Below are 26,622 nucleotides of genomic sequence, written 5' to 3'. Positions count from 1 at the left end.
CGCGGCGGCCGTTCGAACACCGAACGGGCGCCCGGCCGGTCCGGCCCGGGACGAGATTGAGGTTTTGGCGGCGCGCGCTTTCACCACGAAACGACACGACGGTCGCTGTCGTGTACGGCCGACGCGATCTTTGGAGTATCGGGTTCTGGTCCCGTCCGCCTGATTCCCCGTCCGGCTTCTTCCGGCGGGCCAGCCCAGGCACTGCCACTCTTGTCTCTCCCGTCAGTCTTCGTGGAAACGGGAGCCTGAACCTGACCGACTCTCTCTGTGTGTGTGTGTTCAAGATAACGCTCATTGCAGGCTGCGACTTTTTGCGCGGATGGCGTCAAGATTTGACGCCCCAACAGCGATCCACCACAGCACACGCTGTAGCACGACAGTCACAGCCTCGGATGGTTATGGTAGTACCACTTTTTGGCCGCGCCTGGATGTGAGCTACCGCGAGCAAAAGATTCTCGCATAACCCTCCGATCGGATCTACCTCAGCCCTCAGCGTCACGCCCAGATCGATGCCATGCCACCGTGACTACAGCGTATTTTCACCTGAGCAGCTTGAGTTGCTGCGCGCCTGTTCGAAGGATCAAAGTCATCTGAGTGCCTGGCAATGCAATTTCCAGTCTGACAAGCTGTCCGAAAACGACCGACCTGAAATCTGGTCTCTCTTTTTTTTGTCGCTACCTGGAATCTGTCCTTGCGAACCAGGGAAGGTGCCGCCGCAGCCCGCAGCGGTCAGTATCCGTGTTCTCCATCCAGGCCATCCCGTCGGCATGGGCGCGAAACAGCCCATCGCTTCGGCAACGCAACCGCGGCCGCGCGGTAGGCGCCGCCGGTCGGCCGGCGCGCGAACTCCGACCGCGCTTTGCTTCCTCCGGAAACCGGCGCCCGCGCGCGGCAAACGAAGGTCACGGTCAGCACCAGCGTGGCAGCGTGTCACGCCACGCCGGCTCGCCGAGAGCGAGGCATGGACGACGGGTTTTGAACGATCGAGCTGGCGTGCTCGACCCACGCCGGAGGCGAAGGAGACAGCGGGGTGGGGGCGCTAGCGAAGTTGGCTTCCTCGGCCGGCGGCCCGGGCCCTACGTGCATCGCGGCGCGGCGAAGCAAAGCACATGCGGAAGCGGAACTGAAAAACTTGGGCGGCATGCGTGACGCCTCGTGTCCAGTTTCCTCGATCGTCTGCCTTCTCCCTGGCTCGCCGCGCCGCGCGTCGGCCGCCCGGCGCCCGGGGAAAGAAAACCGGCGGCACAGGGGGACAACGAGGCGCGCGCACGTGCCGCAGGCTTCGGAGTTCCAAGTCCCACCACCTCAGCAGATCACACGTCGCGTCCCGTGCCTGCCCCCCGCTTTCTCAGCGCCGGCGCCGAGCCAGCAGCCCGTCCCGTGGCAGGGGGCGGTCGCGGTGAAAAGTTCAAGCGGTGGGGTCCCTCCTATTTTCCGAGAGAGGAATTAGAAAGACCCACCTTTGCATGTTAACAGATCTGAGAACCTGAGATCCCCCACTAGACCAAAAGGTACTCGTTTCCGTTGAAGGAAGATGCCGTACACAAATTCAGTTTCATGTGTTTATCAATTTGTTGCTGCCAATATAGTCTCTATGGTAGTTAAGACTTATAAAAATTATCAATTTTCATAAAAAAATCTCAATGAGAGACAAACTTTTTTTGCAAAAAAAAAACAAAAATTCTCTTAGGACATGATGAATAAGCCTAATCCAGCCATTTAAATAAACTTGTCTCGGAAGCCTAGACATGTACAGTTCAGCTCCAACTGACTAAAACGGGCAAAATCCGCCGAGATTGGTAGTATTTGGTAGTGACTAGTGAGGTGTTTCACCCAATAAAGCTAGACCAAGAGGTCTTGCAACACGACAATGGATCGGGAACATCTTAAACCCCACATGTGGCGTACAGTACGGGTGGTTTTACAAGTTTACCTTTCGTTTTTGAGCATCGAAGAGACGAAGACGCACCGTCGCTACTCGCAATACAAGCCGTGCTCCAAGAGAACAAGACAAAGGTGGCAGGAAAAATAATAAAAAAAGTGATAATAAAATAATAATAAAGAAGAAAAGTTTGATTGTACACCTTCGGCGCCACGTCCGAAACATGCTCGTCGTCTTGCGGATGCTCACGGGGGCGGGCACCCGCAAGCAACCATGTAGTCCTGCTATTTTCATGATGCGATGCGTGGTTTCAGAAGATTTCACGCGCCGCCGGAACAGCTATACGTGGACAGACAGGCAGCCCGCAGGCGTTTGTGCGTCTTGCTTTGCGTGCGGATGATTGGTTGCGACGAGCTCTTTTGTTCCGAAGATTCATCCGGTTTTGGGTTCGGACAGCACGCTTCGTTCGCTAGCTGTGCGTGTTCCGAATGGTTGGAGCGGAGTGCAAGCGAGAGGAAGCCGGAGCGGTTTCCTGGCAGTTAAAGCGAGAGGGGTGTGGCGGTCCCTGGCACCCTGCCGCTGCCGTTGCGGAACCAGGGAATGCACGAGGCGGCTGGAGTAATTTGCAAGAGACGACGAAACGAGTTGGACGCCGTAATCGTTACCTTGTCCAGTCGCGTGCTAAGTTGCTAAGCTAAACGAGTTTTCATTTTCAAACTGAGCTATAGATAGTGCATGCTATCAAATCCACGGTTGCGTCACTGGCCGGCTACAAAAGTGAAAACTGATAACCCATTACCATTTACTCCATTTTTTTCTAAGCCCAATTTTTGCGTGGTGGATTATTACATGCATGCATTATTCATCTACAATTTCAATATAAAGATTATATGCTTTGATTTGTGCATTTGATAGCTGATACTCCAGCAGTAACACCAGAAGATACTGCCGACCAGGACAAAATATCATACTACAAACCATACGCGCAGTAATCTGAACCTAATCAATGGAAACAAATTGTCCTCTTCGGCACACAATCATCGCAAAACCATCTTCTCGCAGAAAATTAGGAAAACACGACCAAACCATCAAACATCCCATCACACCTCTACTGATCCGGACTAAATTAACCCCGGTACCGCCCAAAATCCCAGCAGCCTTTCAGGCTCTATAAAAAAGCGACCCCCATGCGGCCATGCCCGGCTCACCTAGCTCCTGCTTACTACTCACATAGTCACATTTCCCACTAAACCCCGACGGTGCCGAGACGCACGCATCGCGACGCCTCCCCGCACGCAGGCACGGACCCCTGTCTATCTCATCTCACGCACGCAGCAGCAGGCGCGGAAAGCGACGCGCCTTCACCGCCCCTGCTTGCCGCCTCCCTCCCCTCCCCGTATCGTCGTCCTCCTGCCCCGGACGCGGCCAAGCAGCAAGCGCCCAAACCCCCCAAACCCAAGCCTCTGGCGGCGCCCGCGCCACCTTGAAGCAAGCGCCCGTGCGCGATTGGCGGGTCGGAGCGTTTGAAGCGGCGCGAGGAGTGGAGATGGTGGCGGCGGCGCTGGACGCAATGGCGGGGACGCGGTGGGGGCGGTGGCTCGGCCTGGTGACGGCGGTGTGGGTGCAGTGCATCTCCGGCAACAACTACACCTTCTCCAACTACTCGGACGCGCTCAAGACGCTCATGGGCCTCACCCAGCTGCAGCTCAACGGCCTCTCCGTCGCCAAGGACGTCGGCAAGGCGTTCGGCCTCCTCGCGGGGCTCGCCTCCGACCGCGTCCCCACCTGGCTCCTCCTCGCCATCGGCTCCCTCGAGGGCCTCCTCGGCTACGGCGCGCAGTGGATGGTCGTGTCCGGGACCGTCGCGCCACTCCCCTACTGGCAGATGTGCGTCTTCCTCTGCCTCGGCGGCAACAGCACCACCTGGATGAACACCGCCGTGCTCGTCACCTGCATCCGCAACTTCCGCCGCAGCAGGGGGCCCGTGTCCGGCCTGCTCAAGGGATACGTCGGCCTCAGCACCGCCGTCTTCACCGACATCTGCTCCGCGCTCTTCGCCGACAACCCGGCCTCGTTCCTCGTCATGCTCGCCGTCGTGCCGGCCGCGGTCTGCGCGCTCGCCATGGTGTTCCTCCGCGAGGGCCCCGCCGGCGGCGCCGCGGGCGCTACCGCGGACGAGGCGGAAGACGGGCGCTGCTTCGCCGCGATCAACTCGCTCGCCGTGGCCATCGCTCTGTACCTCCTCGCCGCGGACCTCACGGGCGTCGGCGGCGGCGGCGGGGTCGTCTCGGGCGTCTTCGTGGCCGTGCTCCTGGTCCTCATCGCGTCCCCCGGCGCCGTGCCGGCGCTCCTGGCGTGGAAATCGTGGATGAAGGCTCGCAAGGCCGCGAACGCCGACCTCGAGGAGGCGGAGTCCCTGGACGCCGCGGCCGCTCCGCTCCTCGTCGCGGCGAAGGCGGCGGGGATGAGCGAGGAGGACAAGGCGCGGGCGCCTGGTGAGCGGCCGCGGCTCGGGGAGGAGCACACGATCGCGGAGGCGCTGACGTCGCTGGACTTCTGGCTGATGTTCGCGTCCTTCCTGATGGGCGTTGGCACGGGGCTGGCCGTGATGAACAACCTGGGGCAGATGGGCGTGGCCATGGGCTACGACGACGTTTCCCTCTTCGTCTCCATGACCAGCATCTGGGGATTCTTCGGCCGCATCGCATCCGGCACCATCTCCGAGCACTTCATCAGGTACGTTACGCTCCTCCCCAGCCTCCCAATCCCATGCATTTCCTCCGGCACCATCTGCGCTGAAGTTGACATGGAATCGAGAATCATGGAACTCGAGATCCTCCGAACCGAAATGAGACTAGATCACGATCATAGAACTGGAACTGGAAATAGAAATTCCCCACGCCTCTGTTCGTCATTGGACCGTCCGTCCGTAGTGGTTCGGAGTCGGTGGTGGATAGTGGGCTCCGCCTGGAAAAATCAATGCCGCGCCTCGCTTAGAAAAAATCGGCATGGTCAGTTTTTTTTTAAAAAAAAATTAACATGGTCGTTTTGTTACTTCATACCGGAGTAGGGAGTACTTTCTATGACTGAGAGAACAAGGAATAATTTAGGCACTTCGATTAAGATTAGGTGGTGCACCATTTGTGGGCAACTAAGCATCTGTTGCTTTGTTTACCTCCAAGGTGGTGTGATTTATTTACATTTAGGCAGTTGAACGACCATGGTGCGGTGCGATTAGTATTATATATGCCGCGTTAACAGCCAATTGGGAATATATTAACTGTACACGTTAGGCGCATCATGGTAAAAACAAGGATGAGTAAAGTAGCTGACGGATGTAGGGGGTGGGTAAGGAATAAAGCAACTGACTACCGTAAGTTTTAAGTGCATGTCCTTTTCCTGTGATAGTGGCGCCGTGCCTCTTTGTATCGACTTGTATCGAATGTGCCCTTTTCTTATCGGATACTTCTTGGCAAGCCATTCCCTTCAAAGCCAGTTCCAGCTTTCTTTAAGCCTGGTAGCGCAGTCGACTTGTCAGATTCAGTATTAGGTGATGTTTGATGTTTCACATAGATAATGCGCCATCACCTCTGTTTTGTTTCATGATACGCAACTGTCATGGTTATGAGAAAACGAGAAGATCAGATTCACTTTTAGAAGCTTTTGCAACTTGACATTGCTATAGCACTGTCGATGTCTTTTGGGATTTCTGGACCTCTTTGAATAATGTGACAGTCGATGCATGCTTGATGATTGCAACTGGCTTGTTATTGTTAACCATTTTGCTCGCCTGATTCTGATATAGTTCTGACCTCCTGAATGCTCAATGTCTGAATTATTCAGGACAAGGGCGATACCACGCCCGCTGTGGAACGCGGCCTCGCAGGTCCTCATGGCCGTGGGCTACATCGTGATGGCCCTGGCCATGCCGGGCTCCCTCTTCATCGGCTCGGTGGTCGTCGGCGCCTGCTACGGCGTCCGGCTGGCGGTCACGGTGCCGACGGCGTCCGAGCTGTTCGGGCTCAAGTACTACGGCCTCATCTACAACATCCTCATCCTCAACCTGCCCCTGGGCTCCTTCCTCTTCTCGGGCCTGCTGGCGGGCCTCCTGTACGACGCGGAGGCCACCGCGGTGCCCGGCGGCGGCAACACCTGCGTCGGCGCGCACTGCTACCGCCTCGTGTTCCTGATCATGGCCGTCGCCTGCGTAGTCGGGGTCGGCCTCGACGTCCTGCTCTGCGTCAGGACGAAGCGGGTGTACGCCAAGATCCACGAGAGCAAGAGGGCGAGCAGGTCGGCCGCGGCGCAGAGGGTGAGCTAGCCTCGCTGCTTCCGTGGAAAGCCCGAGGGGTGAGTGGATCGCGCCATCAGCGTTCTGGGGCCGCAGGGCCTGCAAATTTTTGTGTGAATAAGGGCAGGGGATTCATGTCCTGATTCTTTGGACAAGATGGATGGATCGAATTCGATTGCTTGGCACCGCCATATGGAAGCGTCGGCTGGTTACACTGGAGTACTGGCTGGGGGCTGCAAAATTTTGTTGGTTCCCCTTACAGTTCGTAGTGGTCTGTATACGGTGTACTGTTCCTGAATACACGTGTAAAACTGTTTTTTTATCGTAGTATGTACTGTGGCACACGTGTTCTGATAATTCCAATTTCCAAATACATTTTCGAGAAAAAAATCGATTTGATCTTCTGAGCCAGACTGCAGAGCAGTACAAATGTACAATGCATAAATCTCTTTGGTTTTTCTTACCTTCCTTCTCTTCCTCTTCTTCTGGCTGCCACTCTAATCAAATCAACGCCTGTATTACCGTGTAATAAGTTTGACGCTTAATCAATAAAGTTTAGGTAGCCCAAGGGCTGCCGTAGTTTTCCTCAAAATAATAAAAAAAAACACAAAGTGGGGGCGCGCATAAGGGGTAAGGTTTTCTTTGCGTGTAATTTCTGCACTTCTGTCTTGCACTCATGGTCAACAAGGACATGGGATGGATCAGCTGGTAGTGTGACTCTATGTCTCTTTCTTTTCACATTTTCAAGCATGAAATGAGCCGTTCCTGATTTCTCGGACGAAGTAGTAACATTTTTATGGCGTCATCGTGTGGCTCGTGGCCTTGTGGGCTCGCAGCGGTACGCGCAAAGAAGACGCGGAGGCAAGTTATATCTCACAGTGTAATCAGGAATGTTGATTCAGTGTTCCTGAAGCAATAAGTTATCTCTATCAGATATAAGCTGCTATTTTATTTACCTAGATGCTCCCTGTGCTTTCCAAAGGACTGATCATATATCAAGAAACTTGAAAGATGCCTCTATGACAGTGTCAGGTTTCACTGAAGTTCGCATCAGCTTAAGCTTGAGAGAGACACGCTCCTTCTCATTATATCTCTTTCTGTCCTTTGGGTTCAGCTTTAAGCACCTGCAAATGAATCAAGATACAGCACTGAGGATCTGTTCATGAGACGGATGCCTGCCTGCCGGCAATGTTCTCTCTTTTGAAAGGTCCCCACACAATCCCCCCCCCCCGCGTCGCCCACCCCCGCTCGGGCGACTCGGGCGGCAGCAAACCCTAGCCGCCGCCCCACACCACCTCTCCCTCCCCCTCGCCGCTACCAGAGGGCGCTGCCAGGAAGCCCCGCGTGGCCCTGGTGACGGCGGCGGCGAGGCTCTTCCCCTTGTTGGTCGCGAGCGCGCAGTGCGGGGCTGGTGCTCGCCGCCCAGGTCGTCCCCTGCCACACCCCCTCCAGCTCTCCTTCTCCGGCAAGGTTTCTCAGCCGCCCGACGGCCGGGTCTGTACTCCCGGGGGGCGGATCTGGTGGCCCCACCCCTTTCGTCCTGCACGCCGGTGGCTCGGGGCCCGCCGCCTTCTCCCTACCCTCCTCCTCCTTCTCCGGCGTCCAAGCAAGGCCTGCCGGCCAGATCCGGGGCTCCTTGGGGGCGGATCTGGCGGCTCCACCTCCCCTTCGCCTCGCGGTGCCGGCCGTCGCCGCCCTGGGCCACACGACTGCTGGTCGGGGCTCGGCGTTGTCGGCGCGTGCCTTCCGTCGCCGAGGGCGAGTCCGTCCAGCTCCGCGGCGTGTGAGGGCGACCGGCGCTGTCGGTGCGCGCCTCCCGTCGTCGCGGCGGCCGGTGGCGCTGTCGGTAGCTTCTATTCTGCCTAACGACCGGCGTTGTGCCCACTGCTCGTGCGAGCTGTCCAGGGCTCAAGCAGTTGGTTTCACGCCGCTTGTTGCCTCGTCTTCGGGATCTCTTGCAATGGTTCGGAGCGAAAGCTCTGCTCAGTTTTGACTGGGTCAGCGATGATTGACACTTTCGGTCTTCCCTTGTTGAAGGCATCGTTGAAGAACCTCTTCTTGCATCCTCCCCATGGTCGGTCAGATTGGTGAAGTCGCTCCTTGGCACAAGATTTGGGCGAAAGCCCTGCCGAGCTCTGTCTTGGTTGATGATGATGGCGTTCTGGCGTCATTCTCCTCCCTGGAGGCATCGTCGTTGAAACTCTTGTGCCCGGGTGTTGTAGTCTCCTTGTCCTACCTGCTGTATTTGTGGTTGTGCCACATTTTGCCCTTGTGCTAGGGCCTTTGTTGTTTTTCTTTTTTGTGGACAAGCTACAGTCTCGCCCATGTGCTTGGGCTGCCGTTGTATAGTTTTAGTCCGGTTTCCCATAATTAATTGGACGAAGGGGTTTTGCCTCGTTTTTCCCTAAAAACGGGGCTGTTGATTCATTATCAATATACATTCAGGTGGTGATTCCCTCCCCCTCCCCCCTCCCCCCGTTGACCGTTCGAAAAAAAAAGTTTCCATGGAAATTATGACCAACCCTTAACAAGTTTGGGGAGATTTTACAAAAACCTGGCGTTTCATTGTTGGCTAGACTTCTGAAGCCATTCAGTTTTTCAGGCAGGATTTAAACCAAAGTCAATCTGAGCAGTTCTAGTTGTAGGAACTAAGCAATGCAACAATAGCAGTATCAAAACCGTACCATTTCATGCCCATGAACTCAAACACGCTGGAGCATGTCCATCCTGCACCCTTGTCTAGAAGGGAGGAGAAGCCGTTAATGGTCCACTTGAAGGTTTTATGCTCGGCCGGTGAAAAAACAAGGAGAAAGTAAGAAAGATAAAAAAAAAACAGCAAAAGCCAGTACTGCAATCTAGAGAAACCTTCGGCGCTCTGAATGATGCAAAAATGTTCTGGCGCTCTCAATGATGCAAGCAATAAGCTTAACTAGGTAAAGAATCTGTCAGTACCAGAACCTTTGGCGCATGAGTTGTCCATGGCTCACCCGCTTCCTCTTCACAGGAGCCCTCTGCAATTGATATTAATCTCCATGCCATAAGATAAAAAGATACAGGCTGCGGGATTACTAGCTTAAGAAATCTAGCATATTAGTAGGAAACAAAAACTCAAAGGGTCTCAAATTCAAGAAGAGGTAAGCCAAGTCCACGAACAGAAACACCTCACATCAAAAGCAGCTGTCGAAGACTTATTAACAATCCTTCTTATCAAGAAAGCCAAGAACCCTTTTTTTCTAAAGGACTTAAAGCCAAGAACTTGCATTCTCAAAGCCCGAAACCCCTCTGAAATCCATGGAAAATCCAGGAACTCCGCGATCGTGAGACGCTACAAGATTCTCTAGACCCTTCCCCCTTTCCTTCCGCTCCCCGTCGGCTTTACAGTCCAGGATCGCCGTACACCCATACGTAGAGTAACTAGTAAGGCCCAAGCCTTCGTAGCAACTGGGTGGGCTGAGAAAGTTGGGCCTTGTGCCCGGATTTTTTTCATTTTTGTATTTAAAAAAAATTAAAATTTCAAAAATATATGGCGGTTTCGAAAAATTTCAAAACTATACCCCTGTCGCCCCTTGCCTGGGCGACAGGGGGGCCGTCGCCCTCTTGCTGGGCGACAGGACCTAAATATAAAAAAAATTACATTTAGGTCCTGGCGCCCGGGATGCATTAAACAGCGAACTTGTAAAATAGATCTAAAATCGTAAAAAATCGGAAAAATACAAACTCAACTGTTCTGGATTCTATGAAACAAGATCTATAACTTTTGTTATATAAAGTTTTTCATTTGATCAATGTATCTTGCTCTATTTTAAATACTAGTTTAATGCACTTTTATTTAAATCTCAAGATCCATCCTTTGGATGCATGTCATCTTTGGCCAGAGTGTTGCATATGGTAAGCATAGGCTTGTACAAAATTGGTAGGCCCAGAAAACATTTCTAGAATAAGTTTTTAAATTAAATCTTGCAATATGTCTAGTTTAAATGAGTTATTTATCCATGCTGCTATACTGAGTTTTAGAAGCCATAACTTTTACAGTACCATTATTTTATTTCCTAAGAGCTACAAAAAAAGTTTGGTAAATTTTAGATAAGCAAAACTAGACCAAATGAATTATTTTAAATTTTTTTAGGTACAAGAACTATTTTTCTTGATTTAGTGCATTTACCTTAGTCATAATTCATTTGGTCTAGTTGTGCTTATCTAAAATTTACCAAACTTTTTTATAGCTCTTAGGAAATAAAATAATGGTACTGTAAAAGTTATGGCTTCTAAAACTCAATATAGCAGCATGGATAAATAACCCATTTAAACTAGACATATTGCAAGATTTAATTTAAAAACTTATTCTAGAAATGTTTTCTGGATCTACCAATTTTGTGCAAGCCTATGCTCACCATATGCAACACTCTAGCCAAAGGTGACCTGCATCCAAAGGATGAATCTTGAGATTTAAATAAAAGTGCATTAAACTAGTATTTAAAATAGAGCAAGATACATTGATCAAATGAAAAACTTTATATAACAAACGTTGTAGATATTGTTTCGTAGAATCCAGAACAGTTGAGTTTGTATTTTTCCGATTTTTCTACGATCTTATATCAATTTTACAATTTCGCTGTTTAATGCGTCCCGGGTGCCAGGACCTAAATGTAATTTTTTTTTACATTTAGGTCCTGTCGCCCAGGCAGGGGGCGACAGGCCCCCTGTCGCCCAGGCAGGGGGCGACAGGGGTATAGTTTTGAAATTTTTCGAAACCGCCATATATTTTTGAAATTTTAATTTTTTTAAATTATAAAAATGAAAAAAATCCCTTGTGCCCCGTACAAAATTCCGGGCAGCCCACTCCCCCGCTAATGAGGAGGCCCGTTGCGGCCCGCCGGCGAGATTGCCGGTGCGTGAGGGTAGAGATGAAAACGGATTAGATACAGACAAATATCACTTATATCGTATTTGTTTTTATATTTGTGTTCGAATACGGAGTCAGATATGGATAATGTTAGTTTTTGTCGGATAAGATTGTAATGGATATCGACATTATAAAAATATAACTTTTGAACATTCGGATACGGATCGGTTACGGATAGTAGATACTTGGAGTCGGATATGGATGGATAAAAACCCTTCCAGACCGGATCGAATTCGAATACGGTCGAAAAATATCCGTACCGGTTGCCGCGTCGCGCTCACCGTGTGGACAAGGGTGGGCACACAGAGGCCCTGTGCTGCTCTAAAGGCAGGGGGAAAAGGTCTCCACAAAGAGCTTGGATGAGAGCAAGTATAATGAAAAGTTATAAGCTGGCTAAATTATGAGGTGAAGAAGAGAGAAGAGGAGAGAAAAAAAAAGCAGACTATAAGCTTACACCCAGCTCGGGCACAAGAACCAAGAAATTTTGTCAGTGAGACAAATGAGTTATGTATTAATGGTGAAGAGCTAAACCACTTTACAAATAGACTGAGAGATAGGCTGCAAAGATTCTTATAGCTAGAAGGGGCTAAATCATTAGGCTTACTCTGATGATTGATCGGGACCTCAATCAAGTGGGAATCCATGTGGCTGGTGTTATGCCAATTGTCGTCCGATTTCTCGCGTAGTTGCACTTTCCCTTGTGGTTCACGCGTCGTGATACTGATCTAGTACAAAATATCTGGACTGTTGAGCTCAAAGATCAAAGATAGCTAATAATTAATTTCAATGACGACTTCTCTTGGCAGATCATAATTTTTTTAACCCCATGTCAAACTAGAAAGATTGGCGTGCTACGCTGCGCCTGTAGAGGATGCATGATGTGCTGCTGGTTTCTTTGGTGGGCTTTTTGGTTAGCATTGATATGGTCGTTTGGTTCATGTTGGTGTTGCATGAATGATGGATTTCTAGGGCCATGGCAAAAGATAGTGCTAGCGTCTAGGGGTGGCAAGATTGCCTGTGTGTTTGATAATCCGTATGATCAATCAAGAGTTTGAAGTGCCAGATATCTTGATGCAGATGACATGAAGCATCTATATTATCCCATTTACTAAGAAAAGTGTTCTCAGTGCTTTACTGCTAGCACCACAAATATAACTCTGCACCTTTTGGCTGTGCACTTATTGACAACTACAGGCACTGAATCTAAGAGATAATTGGAAACTAAAGATATTGCAAGAATGGCAGAGAGCCAGAGAGTTTGGTGAAACAAAGAAATTGGTACAGGTGGAATATTGGAATTGGATAGAGGGCCTTGAGAGGACATAGTAGGCTGTAGGGAAAACAATGGTAAGACATAAATGGAATTCAATTGCACGGTACAATCAAGGATAATTTGACCAACATTAACCATGATTTGAAAAGGCACATTGAATTGTCTTTTGGAATTCCCAAAAAAGGTACGCCGCGCCTGCTGAGTACAACATTTTTTTTTGAAGGATACGAATACGTCAAGATCACCATGTCAGTGCCCTAGGTGAAGTTTGCAACTGAATGACCAAGATGTATGTCGTGGGATTTTTAGGGTACCCACAGCCGGGTGGCGGAGCGCACCCGCCTATTCCCGGTGAGGGAGGACTCGGGGAAGTACTAGGCGGTTAGGCTAATCTAGCACGGAGGCAAGCACACATGAACTCACGATCTAGAGTGGTTCGGGCCGCCGGAGCGTAATACCCTACATCCACTGGGAGAAATATTGTTCTTGGTTATGTATGAACCTATCCTCTGCCGGGCCTTGGCCTTTTTCCAGCCTGAGCCCCCTTCTAGCGGACGCCCTCCCTTTTATAGATCAAGGGGTGCGGATACATTGGTCGTTGAGGCCCCGACAGGTGGGCCCAACGTGACTATGTAGTATACTGCGCTGAGTACTTAAATGTCTACAGTAGTTGTGAATCTTTTCTCTGATATGCTTCCATGCCCTGCTGGCGTTCTGACTCAGGGAGGTCTTCTCTTGTCCCGTCAGCAAGGTGCCCGTTGGGGAAATGTAGCTTGCGGCATGGCCTGTTGAGGCTATTATGTAGGCGTCATAATGGGTGAAGCCGAGCCGTCGTGTCCATCTGTCATGGCAGACTGACAGGCGCGGCGTGGGCGGCGCCAGCGGCTCCACTACACGTCTTGGTAATACGCGATCAATAGTGTCCCCTGGTCAAAGACTTGCCTCGGCTTCTGCTATATCAATGCGGACGTCCACCTACCGCAATGAATGCAGTGGAAGGTGAACCTTTAGTATGGAGACCAAGTGGCCTTATATACGTGTCTGTGCTTGCAGACACGTGGCAGCTCCGGACCTCCCCGGGGCGGGGTGTCAATTCCTTCCCTTAGTGAGGGGTCCGGTTACTATACAGGGGGTCTGGGACCCCATGGGGGGTCCGGGACTCCGCGGGGGTCTGGACCTCCACGGAAGGTCCGGAGCTCCCGGCTGTTCGGGCTGAGCGTCTGCTTTTCCCGAAACACGTGGAGCTCCTAGACCCTTCCCAGCCGGGGGACGGGTCCGGGACCGTTGTTGGGTGAACAGGGCTCCGGACCTCGGGGATCCGGCTGTTTGGACGTAGTCAAGGATAACCACAAGGCTCCTGCCTAGACACAGCAAGAGGGGGGTACCCCAGTCTTGGGGTACCGACAGTGGCCCCCGGGCCTACCTCGGGAGAGGTACGAACCCGTGGGTGGGGCCTACTATCGTGATGTGTTTTCACGCAAACTTGATTGCGTCGGTGTGCTCATGCAGAGAGCGGGCACTCCGGACCCCTGAGGCCGATACACCGGTTGCCAGGTTCAGGTACTAGAGCGCTCTCCACAGTGCGACGAAGGTGTAGGCTTAGGGTGCGGAACCAAGCTAAGCGGCTACACAGACCTCGGATCGCCTAGGTAGCAAGCACCACTTCCCGGACCCGGCTCTTGGCGACCGTGGCGAGCGGTCTCCGCCGGAGCGGGCCACCGGAGTGGACTTGAGTCGACTGTGGCGAGCGGTCTCCGCCGGAGCTGGCCACCGGAGCGGACTTGAGTCGACCGTGGCGAGCGGTCTCCGCCGGAGCGGGCCACCGGAGTGGACTTGAGTCGACCGTGGCGAGCGGTCTCCGCCGGAGCGGGCCACCGGAGTGGACTTGAGTTGACCGTGGCGAGCGGTCTCCGCTGGAGCGGGCCACCGGAGTGGACTTGAGACGACCGTGGCGAGCGGTCTCCGCCGGAGCGGGCCACCAGAGTGGACTTGAGACGTTGCTGACGATCCGATGAAATATGCCACCGGTCCTCATAGTAAGGTGCGAGAAACCAAGCCTTATACTAGAAGGGAGCCCGGGACCTCTAAAGACAGCAGTCTCGGATACTAGAGTACTTGTAACAGGGTAGTGAAGTACGTAAACTTAGGGTACATTACCAGGCTAAGCTATGCGGAGCTTCTCTACCCCAGGATACGAATACTACTTCTCCAGATCAGGTCCTTAGGGGTTCGAACTGCCTTCCAGCTAGAAGGGGTGTCCCTATCTAGCCACAAGCCAGCAACTTAACTTGGATTGTTAGCAATAAAAGGAAAATTCTGCTTAAGAGGAAAGAATGGTTAAACCAAGGCGAATAAATGTAATCACGGTGGAGCCTAGATAAAACTGAGAAAGAAAAACCCCTTTATTATTGTGGTTGTCATGGTATACATCAGAGGTCGGGATTACGAGGTCGGACCTCTACCGCTCCGGACCGTTTTTTGCCTGTTTGTGTGATAGGGCCAGAGGTCGGGTTTACAAGGTCGGACCTTGACCGCTCTGGTCTCACACGTAGGCGCCACGTTATTACAAAGGAGAAATTTTCTTAGTCTTATCTTAGGAGTAACCTTCGGCTGCATCCTATACAGCATGTCCTTCTCTGATTGGAAGTGGTACCGCTACTCCTGGATTCTTCATAGTCGTCGGAGGTGAAGGCGCCCTGGATGTGCCTGAACTGCATCATCCAGCATCACCTCGGGAGCTCGGGGGACCACTCCTTGCCTAAGAGCTGTCATATGCTTAGGTAGCATGAGACAAATTCTTTGGCTTTGAATGGGAGAGGCCCCCTGCCGTCGCCGTCTGCCACCGGGAGCCAGCCCGCCTGCCGCTTGCTGTGGCAGAACCTGGTTTTCCGCCCTGGCGCAGCAGGAGAACGGGTGCTCGTATGGACGAGCACGGGGCGTGGAGAAGGGCGGTCGTTCGCCGGCTTGTCCTTGGTGCTAGCGCCAGGGGCCCTCGCGCCTGGTGGCGGGGTCCTGTCTGCAGCAGCACCAAGCACCTCGGGTGGTGCCGGAGATGACACGACGACACAACCAACTTCCTCCGGGATGGCCGTTGGCTCCAGGTTCCATGTTGAGAGAAAGCCTTGAGCCGACGCCATGCCACCGCAGAGGAGGCGTGGCCGTTGCTTGAGAGAAAACCTTGAGCCGACACTGGGATGGCGCGGGGCGATATGCAACAGGCGTCGCCCCCGCGCACCACCGTGCCGGCTCTGAGGCGTCACAGTGGCGACGCACAGCAGGCGCCGCTGCCGTGCACCGCCGCACCGAGGGCGCTGGTGCCTCAGCGTAGTGACATGCAGCGTAGGTGCCACCATGCCTCTCTTCATCTTCTCGCTGCTGTCGCAGAGGATGAGCTTCAGCCTCGAAAGCTTGGAGATCTAGCCAACGCCAGCATCCATCCCCACGGACGGCGCCAAATGTCGTGGGATTTTTAGGGTACCCACAGCCGGGTGGCGGAGCGCACCCGCCTATTCCCGGTGAGGGAGGACTCGGGGAAGTACTAGGCGGTTAGGCTAATCTAGCACGGAGGCAAGCACACATGAACTCACGATCTAGAGTGGTTCGGGCCGCCGGAGCGTAATACCCTACATCCATTGGGAGAAGTATTGTTCTTGGTTGTGTATGAACCTATCCTCTGCCGGGCCTTGGCCTTTTTCCAGCCTGACCCCCCTTCTAGCGGACGCCCTCCCTTTTATAGATCAAGGGGTGCGGATACATTGGTCGTTGAGGCCCCGACAGGTGGGCCCAACGTGACTATGTAGCATACTGCGCTGAGTACTTAAATGTCTACAGTAGTTGTGAATCTTTTCTCTGATATGCTTCCATGCCCTGCTGGCGTTCTGACTCAGGGAGGTCTTCTCTTGTCCCGTCAGCAAGGTGCCCGTTGGGGAAATGTAGCTTGCGGCATGGCCTGTTGAGACTATTATGTAGGCGTCATAATGGGTGAAGCCGAGCCGTCGTGTCCATCTGTCATGGCAGACTAACAGACGCGGCGTGGGCGGCGCCAGCGGCTCCACTACACGTCTTGGTAATACGCGATCAATAGTGTCCCCTGGTCAAAGACTTGCCTCGGCTTCTGCTATATCAATGCGGACGTCCACCTACCGCAATGAATGCAGTGGAAGGTGAACCTTTAGTATGGAGACCAAGTGGCCTTATATACGTGTCTGTGCTTGCAGACACGTGGCAGCTCCGGACCTCCCCGGGGCGGGGTGTCAATTCCTTCCCTTAGTGAGGGGTCCGGTTACTATACAGGGGGTCCGGACCTCCACGGAAGGTCCGGAGCTCCCGGCTGTTCGGGCTGAGCGCCTGCTTTTCCCGAAACACGTGGTGCTCCCAGACCCTTCCCAGCCGGGGGACGGGTCCGGGACCGTTGTTGGGTGAACAGGGCTCCGGACCGCGGGGATCCGGCTGTTTGGACGTAGTCAAGGATAACCACAAGGCTCCTGCCTAGACACAGCAAGAGGGGGTACCCCAGTCCTGGGGTACCGACAATGTAGAACCATGTTATTCAACTGCCTGGTTGACCACATGGGTTTAGGATAGCAGGGTCGATAATAAAGCGAGAAGCAAGTGCATGTACCAATCTATTTCAAATGTGCAATTATAACAACTATTTTAAGATGTATTAAACATGAGAGTGGAAAAATACATATATGAGCCAGTGAGGGAGAAGTTCAAAATAGATTATGCTCTCATATTTGCAACAAAGCAACTTCAACTTATTATCATCTCATCTCCGTTTAAATGCCTACCTTCTGCAGGACATGGATTAAAAGGAAAACAATCAACAGATCTTAATTTTCAAAATGGAAACATGCATTCAAGATGGGCACAACTTGGCAATCAAATCGTGAGCACATAGATGGAATTCTCCTATGTTGATATGCAGTAGTAATGAGATTAATTTAGTGCACCTGATCTATTGGAATAGGAAATTTGGACACCAGTGAGAGAGCTCGAACAATCATATGACTGTACTTGTACCTGTGAGTTGGATGCTGAAACTACCGGGGTTCCTAAGCAATCAGAGGATATGCAGTTGAAACTACCGGAGTTCCTAAGCAATCAGAGGATATGCGGCAGCTCTGCTCAAGATTGGCTTCCATAGGCTCGAGTGCCCAGGCCTGCACGAGCAGCCTTGCACGCGGTGGTCCGAGGCTCCAAGGCACCCAGGTTGGCCTGAGCTGGAGCAGCAGCCTGGAGGAGGCCGGCACCAGTGCAGAAAGCAATGGGGTGAAGGGCTGCGCGCACGGGAAGCGATGGGGAGACGGCGAGGCAGCGGCAGCCAACACCGCAACACGTGACACGGAAATGTTCACGTGGCAAGGACGACGTGTAGACCTGCCGCGTAGGAAAAACGCGACCTGCTGCAGGCAAGACACGCGGGCACTAATGAATGAACGACGTACTGCTAACGCATACTTGCATGCGTCACTTCCCCGTAGGCTAAATGGCGCAGAGGCTCTCGTTGACCTCGGTTTGGTTCAGCAATATGGATTTACATATACCGAGTAAGCTGCTAACCCTTCAACCCTCATCAAATGCTAAATTGTTATGCTACATAAATTAGTGGATGCTGCTCATTCCACCAGAAACTGTCGCCTAATAAAGTCTCTTAATACCCAAAATAACGTAACGAACCGGTATAACCACTGAAAGAGAGAAAGTTCCATCACTGAAGACTAGTGGCATGCATGCACAATTACACTACATAACAGTAATAAGATCACAAGCATTCGTCAGAACAGAGCGAACCCTTTTCTGTTTATTCCTTTGTACATCACGATCTCCCACGAGCAATTCATCAATCATCACTATGCACGATACACGTACGCGCAACTTTAAACTCGAATCGCATGTTTTGTGCTACACGCACACTGGACAAAACACTGCAATGCCCGAATCGCTACACGCAACGTACACGAAGACCTACGCTACGAATACTCTTCACACGACAATACTGTAACGTTCTGATCCACCACTGCTAGTCCAGCGAGGCCACCGGGTTGAGCCTGCCTGCCTGTAATCGCAGCGGCTCCTCTAATTGCTACGAAGCCCGTGCGCACCCGCAGGGTGGTCAGGCGGCGGTGCCGTCGACGCGCGCCTTGGTGACGCCAGCGCAGGCGTCGACGAAGTCGCCGTCGATGAAGTCGGTGGAGAAGACCTGCAGCTTGTCGCCGAGGCCCTTGGCGAAGGCCTCGGCGATGAAGAGGCGCGCGTAGCCGTGGATGCGCTTGGTGACCGGCCACACGCACAGCACCGGGTTGTCGGCCTTGGGCGTCACCGTGTTCTCCACCCGGTAGAAGAAGCGCCGGTCCGCCACCGGCGGCTGCTGCCCCAGAAACTTGAGGTTGCTCTCGAACTTGGTCTCAGGCAGGTCCGTGTCGATCCAGTTGTCCTTGAGGTAGCCCGCGCTCCACAGCGGGCCCCCCGGCTTGGGCGCCGGCGACTTGCGGGGCTTCCACACGCAGATCACCCGCCGCGGGAGCAGCTCCGCGATGGTCTTGTGGAACACCGCCTCGTCCTGCGGGATCAGGTTCTCCTCGCCGAGCTTGTCGACCAGGAACTTGTCGAACTCGGGCGGGTCCTCGTGCCCGAACTCGGTGCGCACCTCCAGGATGAGCACCTCCGACTCGGTCTCGCCCAGGAAGCGCCGCACGTCGTCGAGCACGACGTCGACGGGGTACGTGGCCAGGATGCCGTGGCAGACGCGGCGCTCCTCCTGGACGCGCACGTCGATGACGCGCGTGCCCATGGACAGCTGCTCGTACACGGACATGGACTGGCACTGCGCGAAGGGGCGGGTCACCAGCGGGACGCCGATCTTGTTGGTGGCCGAGTCGTGGGTGCCGGGCCACACCACCTGGTGCACGCGCACCCGGTCCGCGCCCAGCTCCGCCATCCACCGCTTCCGGTCCGCCGGCCGGTGCTCCGACCCCGGGAACGCGTCGCCGGACGCCGACAGCCGCGTGGCCAGCGCCTGCTTCTCGGTGGTCACCAGCTTCCGCCGGTCGACCTGCTTCGAGAAGAAGGCGCCCATGGCCTCCAGCGGGTTGGTGCCGTTCTTGCCAGCGCTGCTGCTATTGGAGGCGGCCATTGTAAATATAGATAGGATCCTCGCTGCCTCGAGCTCTGACCTGGACGACGACGTCGCTGTAAGCTGCAGACCGATTGATTGATAGCAGCTAGCAAGGCAAACAGGGAAGAAAATATCAGCACGCGGCGGGATTAGACAACATGTGGCGATGGATTATTTGAAGGGGGGGCCTTGGCTGATCGAGCCCGATGAGGAACGGGGAGGGAAGCGATGCGTGTGTTCTTGCGAGCTCCGCTCCGCTGCTGTTTCCTCAAAGATTTCGGTTTCGTTGGGTGGTCCGATTGGCGTTAGGTGAATTTTTTTATTTTTAATTTTTTTAATAATATTTTAAGTTTAACTCGTATTGGTTATTATTTGTAGGGCGTAGCCCGTTTGGTTGCGCCAGCCCGCATGGCGCGACAGATAGCCTCTGTCGCGCCAGTGCATGTGGCGCGACAGTGTAGCCACGCTGGCGGCCCGAGCCAGCGCTGCGCCGCGACGGCGATGACGTGGCCCTCGCTGTCGCGCCACATGCACTGGCGCGACAAGCCTGTCGCGCCATGCGGGCTGGCGCGACAAGGCCAATATCCTGGCCCGCGCCGGCCTCTTCTCCCCCACCCTCCCTTTCTTTCTCTCGCTCCTCCCCGACGAGAGCAAGGTCGTCGCCGCCGGCCGCCCCACCCCCCAGATCCCTCCAAATCCGGCCTTTTGGGGGGGGGGGAGTTGGGGGAAATGTTCCCCACCCTTCCCCGAAGGTATTGCTCCTATTTTTCCTTATTTAACTGTGCACATTTGTAGATATTAGGGATTCTTGGTGATTAGGGTTTGGTTCTTGATTTGAAAAATAATGTCGTAGTTGATAGTTTTTTCATGATTAGGGCTTTGGATGATTAATATGATTTCTAGGATTGAGTAGTGGGGATGTTAATATGGCTTTCACTCATGGATACTAGGCACCGTGAAGAATTGTTTTTATAGTTCATCAAGATTGGTGTTACCAAAACCATCTATTAGCATTGCTACGTGGTCCAAATCCTAGTATGAGGACAAGTAGAGTTTTGAGAGAAAAACAATCCTAGTTCGTAAAAATCTAATCATTTTGTTTTATGATTTCAATTACTGAATAATTGCATAACAAAGACAAAGACAAAGCGCTACAAAGACACATTCAAGCACCGTAGGAAGCCCATGACACAATATAGCTGTAAAGTCATATATATTTAAGCATTCCTATGCCATCCAACACAGCTAGGCAAACAAAAGTCAAGATCCAAGATGGAAGATTTAGAGGGTAAATACAAAATAAATAAAATTACTAATCTCTGAGTCGAGATATATTAGAAATTGTCCTTACAGATACGAGGAGGATAAAATACGACAACAAATTAAGAAGATAGAAATGACTATATAGTCCCACAAGCAGGAAGCAAGGTGATACTGAATCACTGAATTTGCTTCCACAAACAAAACCACATATTTAGACTTCATATCACACTGATTCAGAAGAAAGGGGGTGAAACAAACTAGTGAAATACAACAGCATGCTTCAGTATTTAATTTCATATATTTCAAGTGTACAGGTGCTTTACCTAATAGGATTGCTTAGAAATTCGGCTTCTACATGCAGTTCCATTTTTTTTTGAAAACTGTCATGCAGTTCCATTTCTTTTAAAATTGTCATGCAGTTCCATTATACACAACTCCAATAATTAATTTGTGCCAGTTATTCTCCCAACTCAGTTATTTTGTTCTTGGGACTCAGTTATCCTTGTCTGACCACTCAGTTATTCTGGTATGCGGCCTCAGCTATCCCCCCTCCCAGGCGCCTCCTCCAAATCCAAGACCGCGGGGAGACCACCTCCACCACCTCCTCCACATCGGGCGAATCCGGTACCCCAGATCTGTACATGCATTTCTAATCATCGCATTCTACCTACAACAACATCAGCAAACCCAGATCCACAGGTGAAATTTGTCTGTGTTTGCTTTGATGGAGCCATTCAAATATCAAAGTTCTCACTAAATCCTATGACATTACGGAAGAAGTTCTCCAAGATGATTAGTTGGTTAGGTGGGTGTCTGCCCTGTAGCAACTGTGCGACCCATGTCAGCTGCTTCTCCAGCACCAACCACGACAACCCCGTCGTCACTATCAACTACTATGGCAATACTCCAAGGGAAGGAGAAAGTAGTGGTCACGGTAGCCAGCTGGAAGGAGGAAGCCAAGGTCGCGGTAGCCAGCAAGATGATTTTCCGGATCTTATATCGATGTAATTGCTGGAAAGGTCTTGTGAGATGGATTTCTGTTGCCTGATCTGTATGCATGTACATCTAGAGTATCGGTTTGCATGCTACAGAGTATGTAATTTGTTATAGACTTGTTTGGTGATACTTGTGAGTTTGGTGGTGGACTTGGTTTGATTTGTGGATTTGTGATGATATATGTGTACTATATGTGTGATATGTGGACTTGTTTGGTGATATATGTGATATTTGAGACATTTGTGTGATATATGTGATATTTGAGCGATATGTGTGATATATGAGGTGTTTGATTTGCAGGAGCTGAAACTAAAAATAAAAATAAAATTGAATTTTAGACAGCTTTGCCGAGTGTTTTGGCTAAAACACTCGGCAAACAGGCCCTTTGCCGAGTGTTTTGGCCAAAACACTCGGCAAATCTGGGTGCCGAGTGCCATCACTTTGAATTTTTTTTATTTTAAACCTGGGCCCCAACCAGGACTATGCCGTGTGTCAAAATCTAGGCTCACGGCAAACCTCTCCCCTTCGCCGTGTGCTCAGGGCCCGCGGCGCACGGCGAAGTTTCTAATCTTCGCCGTGTGTCACACGGCTAGCACACGGCGATGTTGACCCCGCCGCCGTAAACTCCGGCCGACGCCGTTTGTGACATTTATTTCGCCGTGTGCCACGAATAATACACGTCGAATGTGTTCGCCGTGTGCCCGATATTTGACACACGGCGAACACTCTCTTCGCCGTGGCAGCGGCTGCCGTCGGCGCTTCGCCGTCGGCCACACACGGCGAAGTTTTCTCCGGCGTCCAGCCCCGGTATTTGCACGCAGTCGTTGTGCAGGCACCAGTGCACGCAGTCGTTGTGCAGACAGAGTAGGCTTGTCGCGCCAACACCACTGGCGCGATAGATGCCCGATGTCGCGCCATTGTGTGCCCAAACCCAGTAAGGACTGTATTTTTCACTTGGTGGCGTGGCAGCTCCCTTTGGTCGCGCCACTCCCAATGGCGCGACAGAGTAGCTTTGTAGCGCCACCCGGAGTGGCGCGACAAGCACAGAATTCGGCCAGCTAACTATCTTGCTGCTCTGTCTTGCTGCTCCCTCTCGCTGCATGCTATTTACAACAAGATTTCAAATTCAAAGTATTTTCGTAATTTGTTCGCATAAATGCTTATCGACATCTGTTGCACCTATGTTTCGGACACCGAAACATGTTCTAATTAAAAAACATTGAGCATGGACGTCGCTCAAAACTTCAAAACCAACAAATTCGCAATAGAGCAGTCTTGAACAAATGTTGCTTCAAATTCTGAAATTTATAACTTTCATACACAGCTAACACAATTCAATGCTATTTTCTAATTCTCTTGCATAATTTTTCAAATTTGAACAGAAGATATACTTAAAAAAGTACTCAATATTCAAAAGATCTAAAATATTTCCACTTTCAAATTCAACGTGATTTGTCATTCATTTAAAAAAATTATAAGATTACGGTGCGCAATTGTCAAGTTTACACGCGGGTCATGCCACAACAATTTTTGCATCTGCAGTTGCGATTGTAATCTAAAACAGTTGTTCAATAATGGAGATGACCCATCATTAAATTGCACACGATACAAACTAAATAAATTCCTAATTTCATAACCATACAATATTCGAAACTACAAATAAAGTCTCATACACATACGACAACCACATGAATAGGTAAAACACATAAATAGTCCAGCAATAAAAAAGTCCGTCACACACATAGTCCAATCATATATAGAGTCCATACAATTATAAATAAAACAAGCTAATCAGAGTCGCCCTCAATCAAAAGCTCTCCCCAACCACCATCATCATCATCTCCATCATCTTGGACTACAGCTTTCCCCTTTCTTACCTCAATTTGGGACACTATGACTTCTACTTCATCTGCATTCATTGACCACCACTCGTCATCATCTCCATCATCAGGAACGTGGTCATGCTCAGAAGCACTCTTCCCTTTGTCCTACACTATTCCCTTAGTTATCGACTACATGTGTGTCCACTGCTTTTCCTTTCCTGTCAGACGGGTGATCCTGGGCAGATAAGTCTCCTACAAGTTCCTTCATTGCCTCCATTTGAGTAGCTCTAACACCCAAAACCTCTGTGCTCGCGGATGACACATCCTTCTCAACGTTGGGCACCTTGTGTGGCAGATCGGCAACTAGGGCCTGTATTGCCTCAATCTGAGCCTCCTGAGCTAAATCCTCCATCTTTTCCATTTCTTCCATCCTCTTGTTAGCCTCCAATTTCTGAAAATATTCTACCCATGAACCCTTTGGGTATTTAGCTTCCGGATCAACAGTAAAACCTTTCTTTACTCTTTCCTCCCTTAACCTCTACCTCTCCATCTCCTCTTCATTCTCCTTCTTCTCATAATTTGCCAAAAGCTCCCTATCTGTGAGGGGCCGTGGGTACTTGCTTCGGTTCCTCCTCCAATAAACAATGCAATCCTCAAGAGTCACCTTTTCTGCTGCCTTCTTTCCATACTCACGCCGTAGGTATTGGAGTACAGGCCCTGACAGAAATGACTCAAGGGGCAAAGTAACTTGGTAATCCTTTCTTATCTTTAGTTTTCTATTTAAAGTGTCTCGAGATTTCCAAGGCTCTTTTGTTCTGCCCAATTACAACATTAGCTCATACCGGCCTTCGAACCACTCCCAATCACATATCCTTCCCTCCTGAAAAATTATTGAGAGCCAAACATTCAGAAATGTTAATGTACCAAATACTAGCATAATGACAGAATCATAAGGAGTTTCAACTTTGTGGTTAATATACGAACCCAATACTCTCCGTAGCTATTGCCACAGTAATATCCGTAGCCAAGCTCAGAAGGAATTACGCCTTTTGTGGCCAGAATATCACACTTGCATCGAAGACTAGGAGTAGTTGTACATGGCCATGGCTTCTTCCCACTCTCAAATTCTCGCACCTCCTCTTCTGTCGGCCAATGAGATCTAGGACCATAAATATACTCATTGAAGTCACATACCGGCCATCCATCCTGCATGACACATAACATTAGCGAGCATCTACTCCTGCAAAATTAAAGAATCAATGCTACGCTACATGACACTTACTATAGTCTTTAGCGAGCATCTAAAAAAGGGAGTGAACTTTGGAGGGACACCAATATTAGGCCTTTGAAGTTTGGCACGAACACGGCAATGACATTTGGGAGGATTGTTCACACGATATATAGCAGTTTCTTGCTTCTCTTCCTCTGTCATAGGTGGTGGATTTGGTGGGGGAGGAACCCATCGTCTAAACTCATTGTACGCCCACGACTCTGACCGATAATAAGGGAACAGCCGAATTCTAGGATCGAACTTATCCGGACCATCGATCCACTGAAAGAAAAGGCAGTGGTAAGGATTCAATGAATCATTCCACTTGCATATGTAGAATGCTCTACCGGCCGTCTTGGGATGCCTCGATTGCTTCACCTCTGCCAGCTGATTGCCCGGTTCACAACGACAGAATGGAACTGGAAGGGCAGGAGGGACTGGGGCATCCTCATCACACTCAGATGGGTACTGTCCACCACCAAGCAGCTTGTACCGGGCATCGCTCATTGCCATGTGCAATGTAGATACATAAATTCAATTGCCATGTGAAATAAAAAAATACTTATGGAAACAAAAACAAAATAATTATGGAAACAAAGTATATACTAATTAAGCACGATATACCAGCGCTCAAAATATAATATATACATTCCTAAAACTATGGAATAAAATTACATGTAACTCATATTAACATCCCCACCACTCAATCCTAGAAATCATATTAATCGATGCATGCACGTACTGCCTCACGTCCAAATTGAGAGCAGAGTACCATCTAAGTATCATCTAAAATCCTAATCATGAGAAAACTATCAACAACACCACCATTTCTCATATAAGAACCTAACCCTAATAAAAAAACCACCAATAACTACTAATGCACACGGTTAAACGATGAGATATTAGGGGCAATACCTTTGGGGAAAGGTGGGGAACGATTCCCCGTACTTTTTCCCCTAAAAAATCCGATTTGGGGGGGGATCTGGGGGGTGGCGGCGGCCGGCGGCGACCCTAGACGCGCTGTGGTCGGGGTGGAGCGAGGGAGGGAAAGGGAGGGTGGGGGAGAAGGGGCCGGCGACCCAGGACATTGGCCTTGTCGCGCCAGTGCATGTGGCGCGATAGGGAGGACCACGTCATCAACGTCGCGGCGCAGCGCTGGCTCGGGCCGCCAGCGTGGCCACACTGTCGCGCCACATGCACTGGCGCCACAGAGGCTATCTGTCACGCCATACGGGTTGGCGCGACCAAACGGGCTACGTCCTGCAAATAAAAACCAATACGGGTTAAACTTAAAATATTATTAAAAAAGATAAAAAAAAACCCGCGTTAGGTGCGGGTATGGTGCTGATGGCAGGCCGGCCGATTTTATGTTTCTTTTTTCTTTGGCTTGCAAGTTACAAGAAAGAGGGTTGGTTCGGTGGAGTGCTGGTGTTTTTTTATGGCGAGATGGTGACGAATCGGGGCCACAGGGAAAAGGATTGGGCGATTGGCGCATCATAGACGGGGGGCACGCGCCCTGTGATTGGCGATCTGGAGGCAGAGGTTGCAGGTTGCTCGAATAAGGTCTGTTTGGTTGCTTCTGGTAAAGTTTTTGAAAAAATATTTTTCTACATTTAAAATACTAAATATAAAATAATTATAAAAATAATTATAGAACTCGTCTGTAAATCGCGAGACGAATCTAATAAGTCTAATTAATCCGTCATTAGAGGTTGTTTACTGTAGCAATTTAGTGTCTAATTACAGCCTAATTAGATTCATTAAATTCGTCTCGCGATTTACAGACAGCAGTCGCAATGTG

General features: G+C 51.0%; 3 protein-coding genes across 3 annotated transcripts; 1 reads left to right on the top strand and 2 right to left on the bottom strand.

The window, feature by feature from the left end:
* The first annotated feature begins 3,079 nt into the window (after positions 1-3,079).
* On the top strand, positions 3,080-6,584 carry LOC120685540 (protein NUCLEAR FUSION DEFECTIVE 4-like). The gene is made up of 2 exons (XM_039967532.1): positions 3,080-4,618; positions 5,726-6,584. The coding sequence occupies exons 1-2, from the start codon at positions 3,429-3,431 to the stop codon at positions 6,201-6,203; spliced, it is 1,668 nt and encodes a 555-aa protein (XP_039823466.1). The 5' UTR covers positions 3,080-3,428; the 3' UTR covers positions 6,204-6,584.
* An 11,521-nt stretch (positions 6,585-18,105) lies between these two features.
* Positions 18,106-19,776, bottom strand: LOC120685529. Its single transcript, XM_039967513.1, has one exon. The coding sequence runs from the start codon at positions 19,485-19,487 to the stop codon at positions 18,468-18,470; it is 1,020 nt and encodes a 339-aa protein (XP_039823447.1). The 5' UTR covers positions 19,488-19,776; the 3' UTR covers positions 18,106-18,467.
* A 3,558-nt stretch (positions 19,777-23,334) lies between these two features.
* Positions 23,335-26,113, bottom strand: LOC120685536. Its single transcript, XM_039967526.1, has 4 exons — positions 25,200-26,113; positions 24,834-25,103; positions 24,536-24,757; positions 23,335-24,431 (listed from the first exon to the last, which is right to left on the bottom strand). Exons 1-4 carry the CDS (start codon positions 25,332-25,334, stop codon positions 24,375-24,377), a joined length of 684 nt encoding a protein of 227 aa, XP_039823460.1. The 5' UTR covers positions 25,335-26,113; the 3' UTR covers positions 23,335-24,374.
* Positions 26,114-26,622: the final 509 nt, after the last annotated feature.

Source organism: Panicum virgatum, chromosome 2K (genome assembly GCF_016808335.1).
Source record: "Panicum virgatum strain AP13 chromosome 2K, P.virgatum_v5, whole genome shotgun sequence".
Lineage (NCBI taxonomy): Eukaryota > Viridiplantae > Streptophyta > Magnoliopsida > Poales > Poaceae > Panicum > Panicum virgatum.
This window is presented reverse-complemented; position numbering and strand designations above follow the sequence as displayed.

Coding starts and splice junctions, on each gene's coding strand:
- LOC120685540 (XM_039967532.1), top strand. CDS start 3,429: ATGGTGGCGGCGGCGCTGGACGCAATGGCGGGGACGCGGTGGGGGCGG. Junction 4,619..5,725: donor ATCTCCGAGCACTTCATCAG/GTACGTTACGCT, acceptor TGAATTATTCAG/GACAAGGGCGATACCACGCC.
- LOC120685529 (XM_039967513.1), bottom strand. CDS start 19,487: ATGGCCGCCTCCAATAGCAGCAGCGCTGGCAAGAACGGCACCAACCCG.
- LOC120685536 (XM_039967526.1), bottom strand. CDS start 25,334: ATGGCAATGAGCGATGCCCGGTACAAGCTGCTTGGTGGTGGACAGTAC. Junction 25,104..25,199: donor CGGGCAATCAGCTGGCAGAG/GTGAAGCAATCG, acceptor CTTTTCTTTCAG/TGGATCGATGGTCCGGATAA. Junction 24,432..24,535: donor ATAGCTACGGAGAGTATTGG/GTTCGTATATTA, acceptor ATAATTTTTCAG/GAGGGAAGGATATGTGATTG.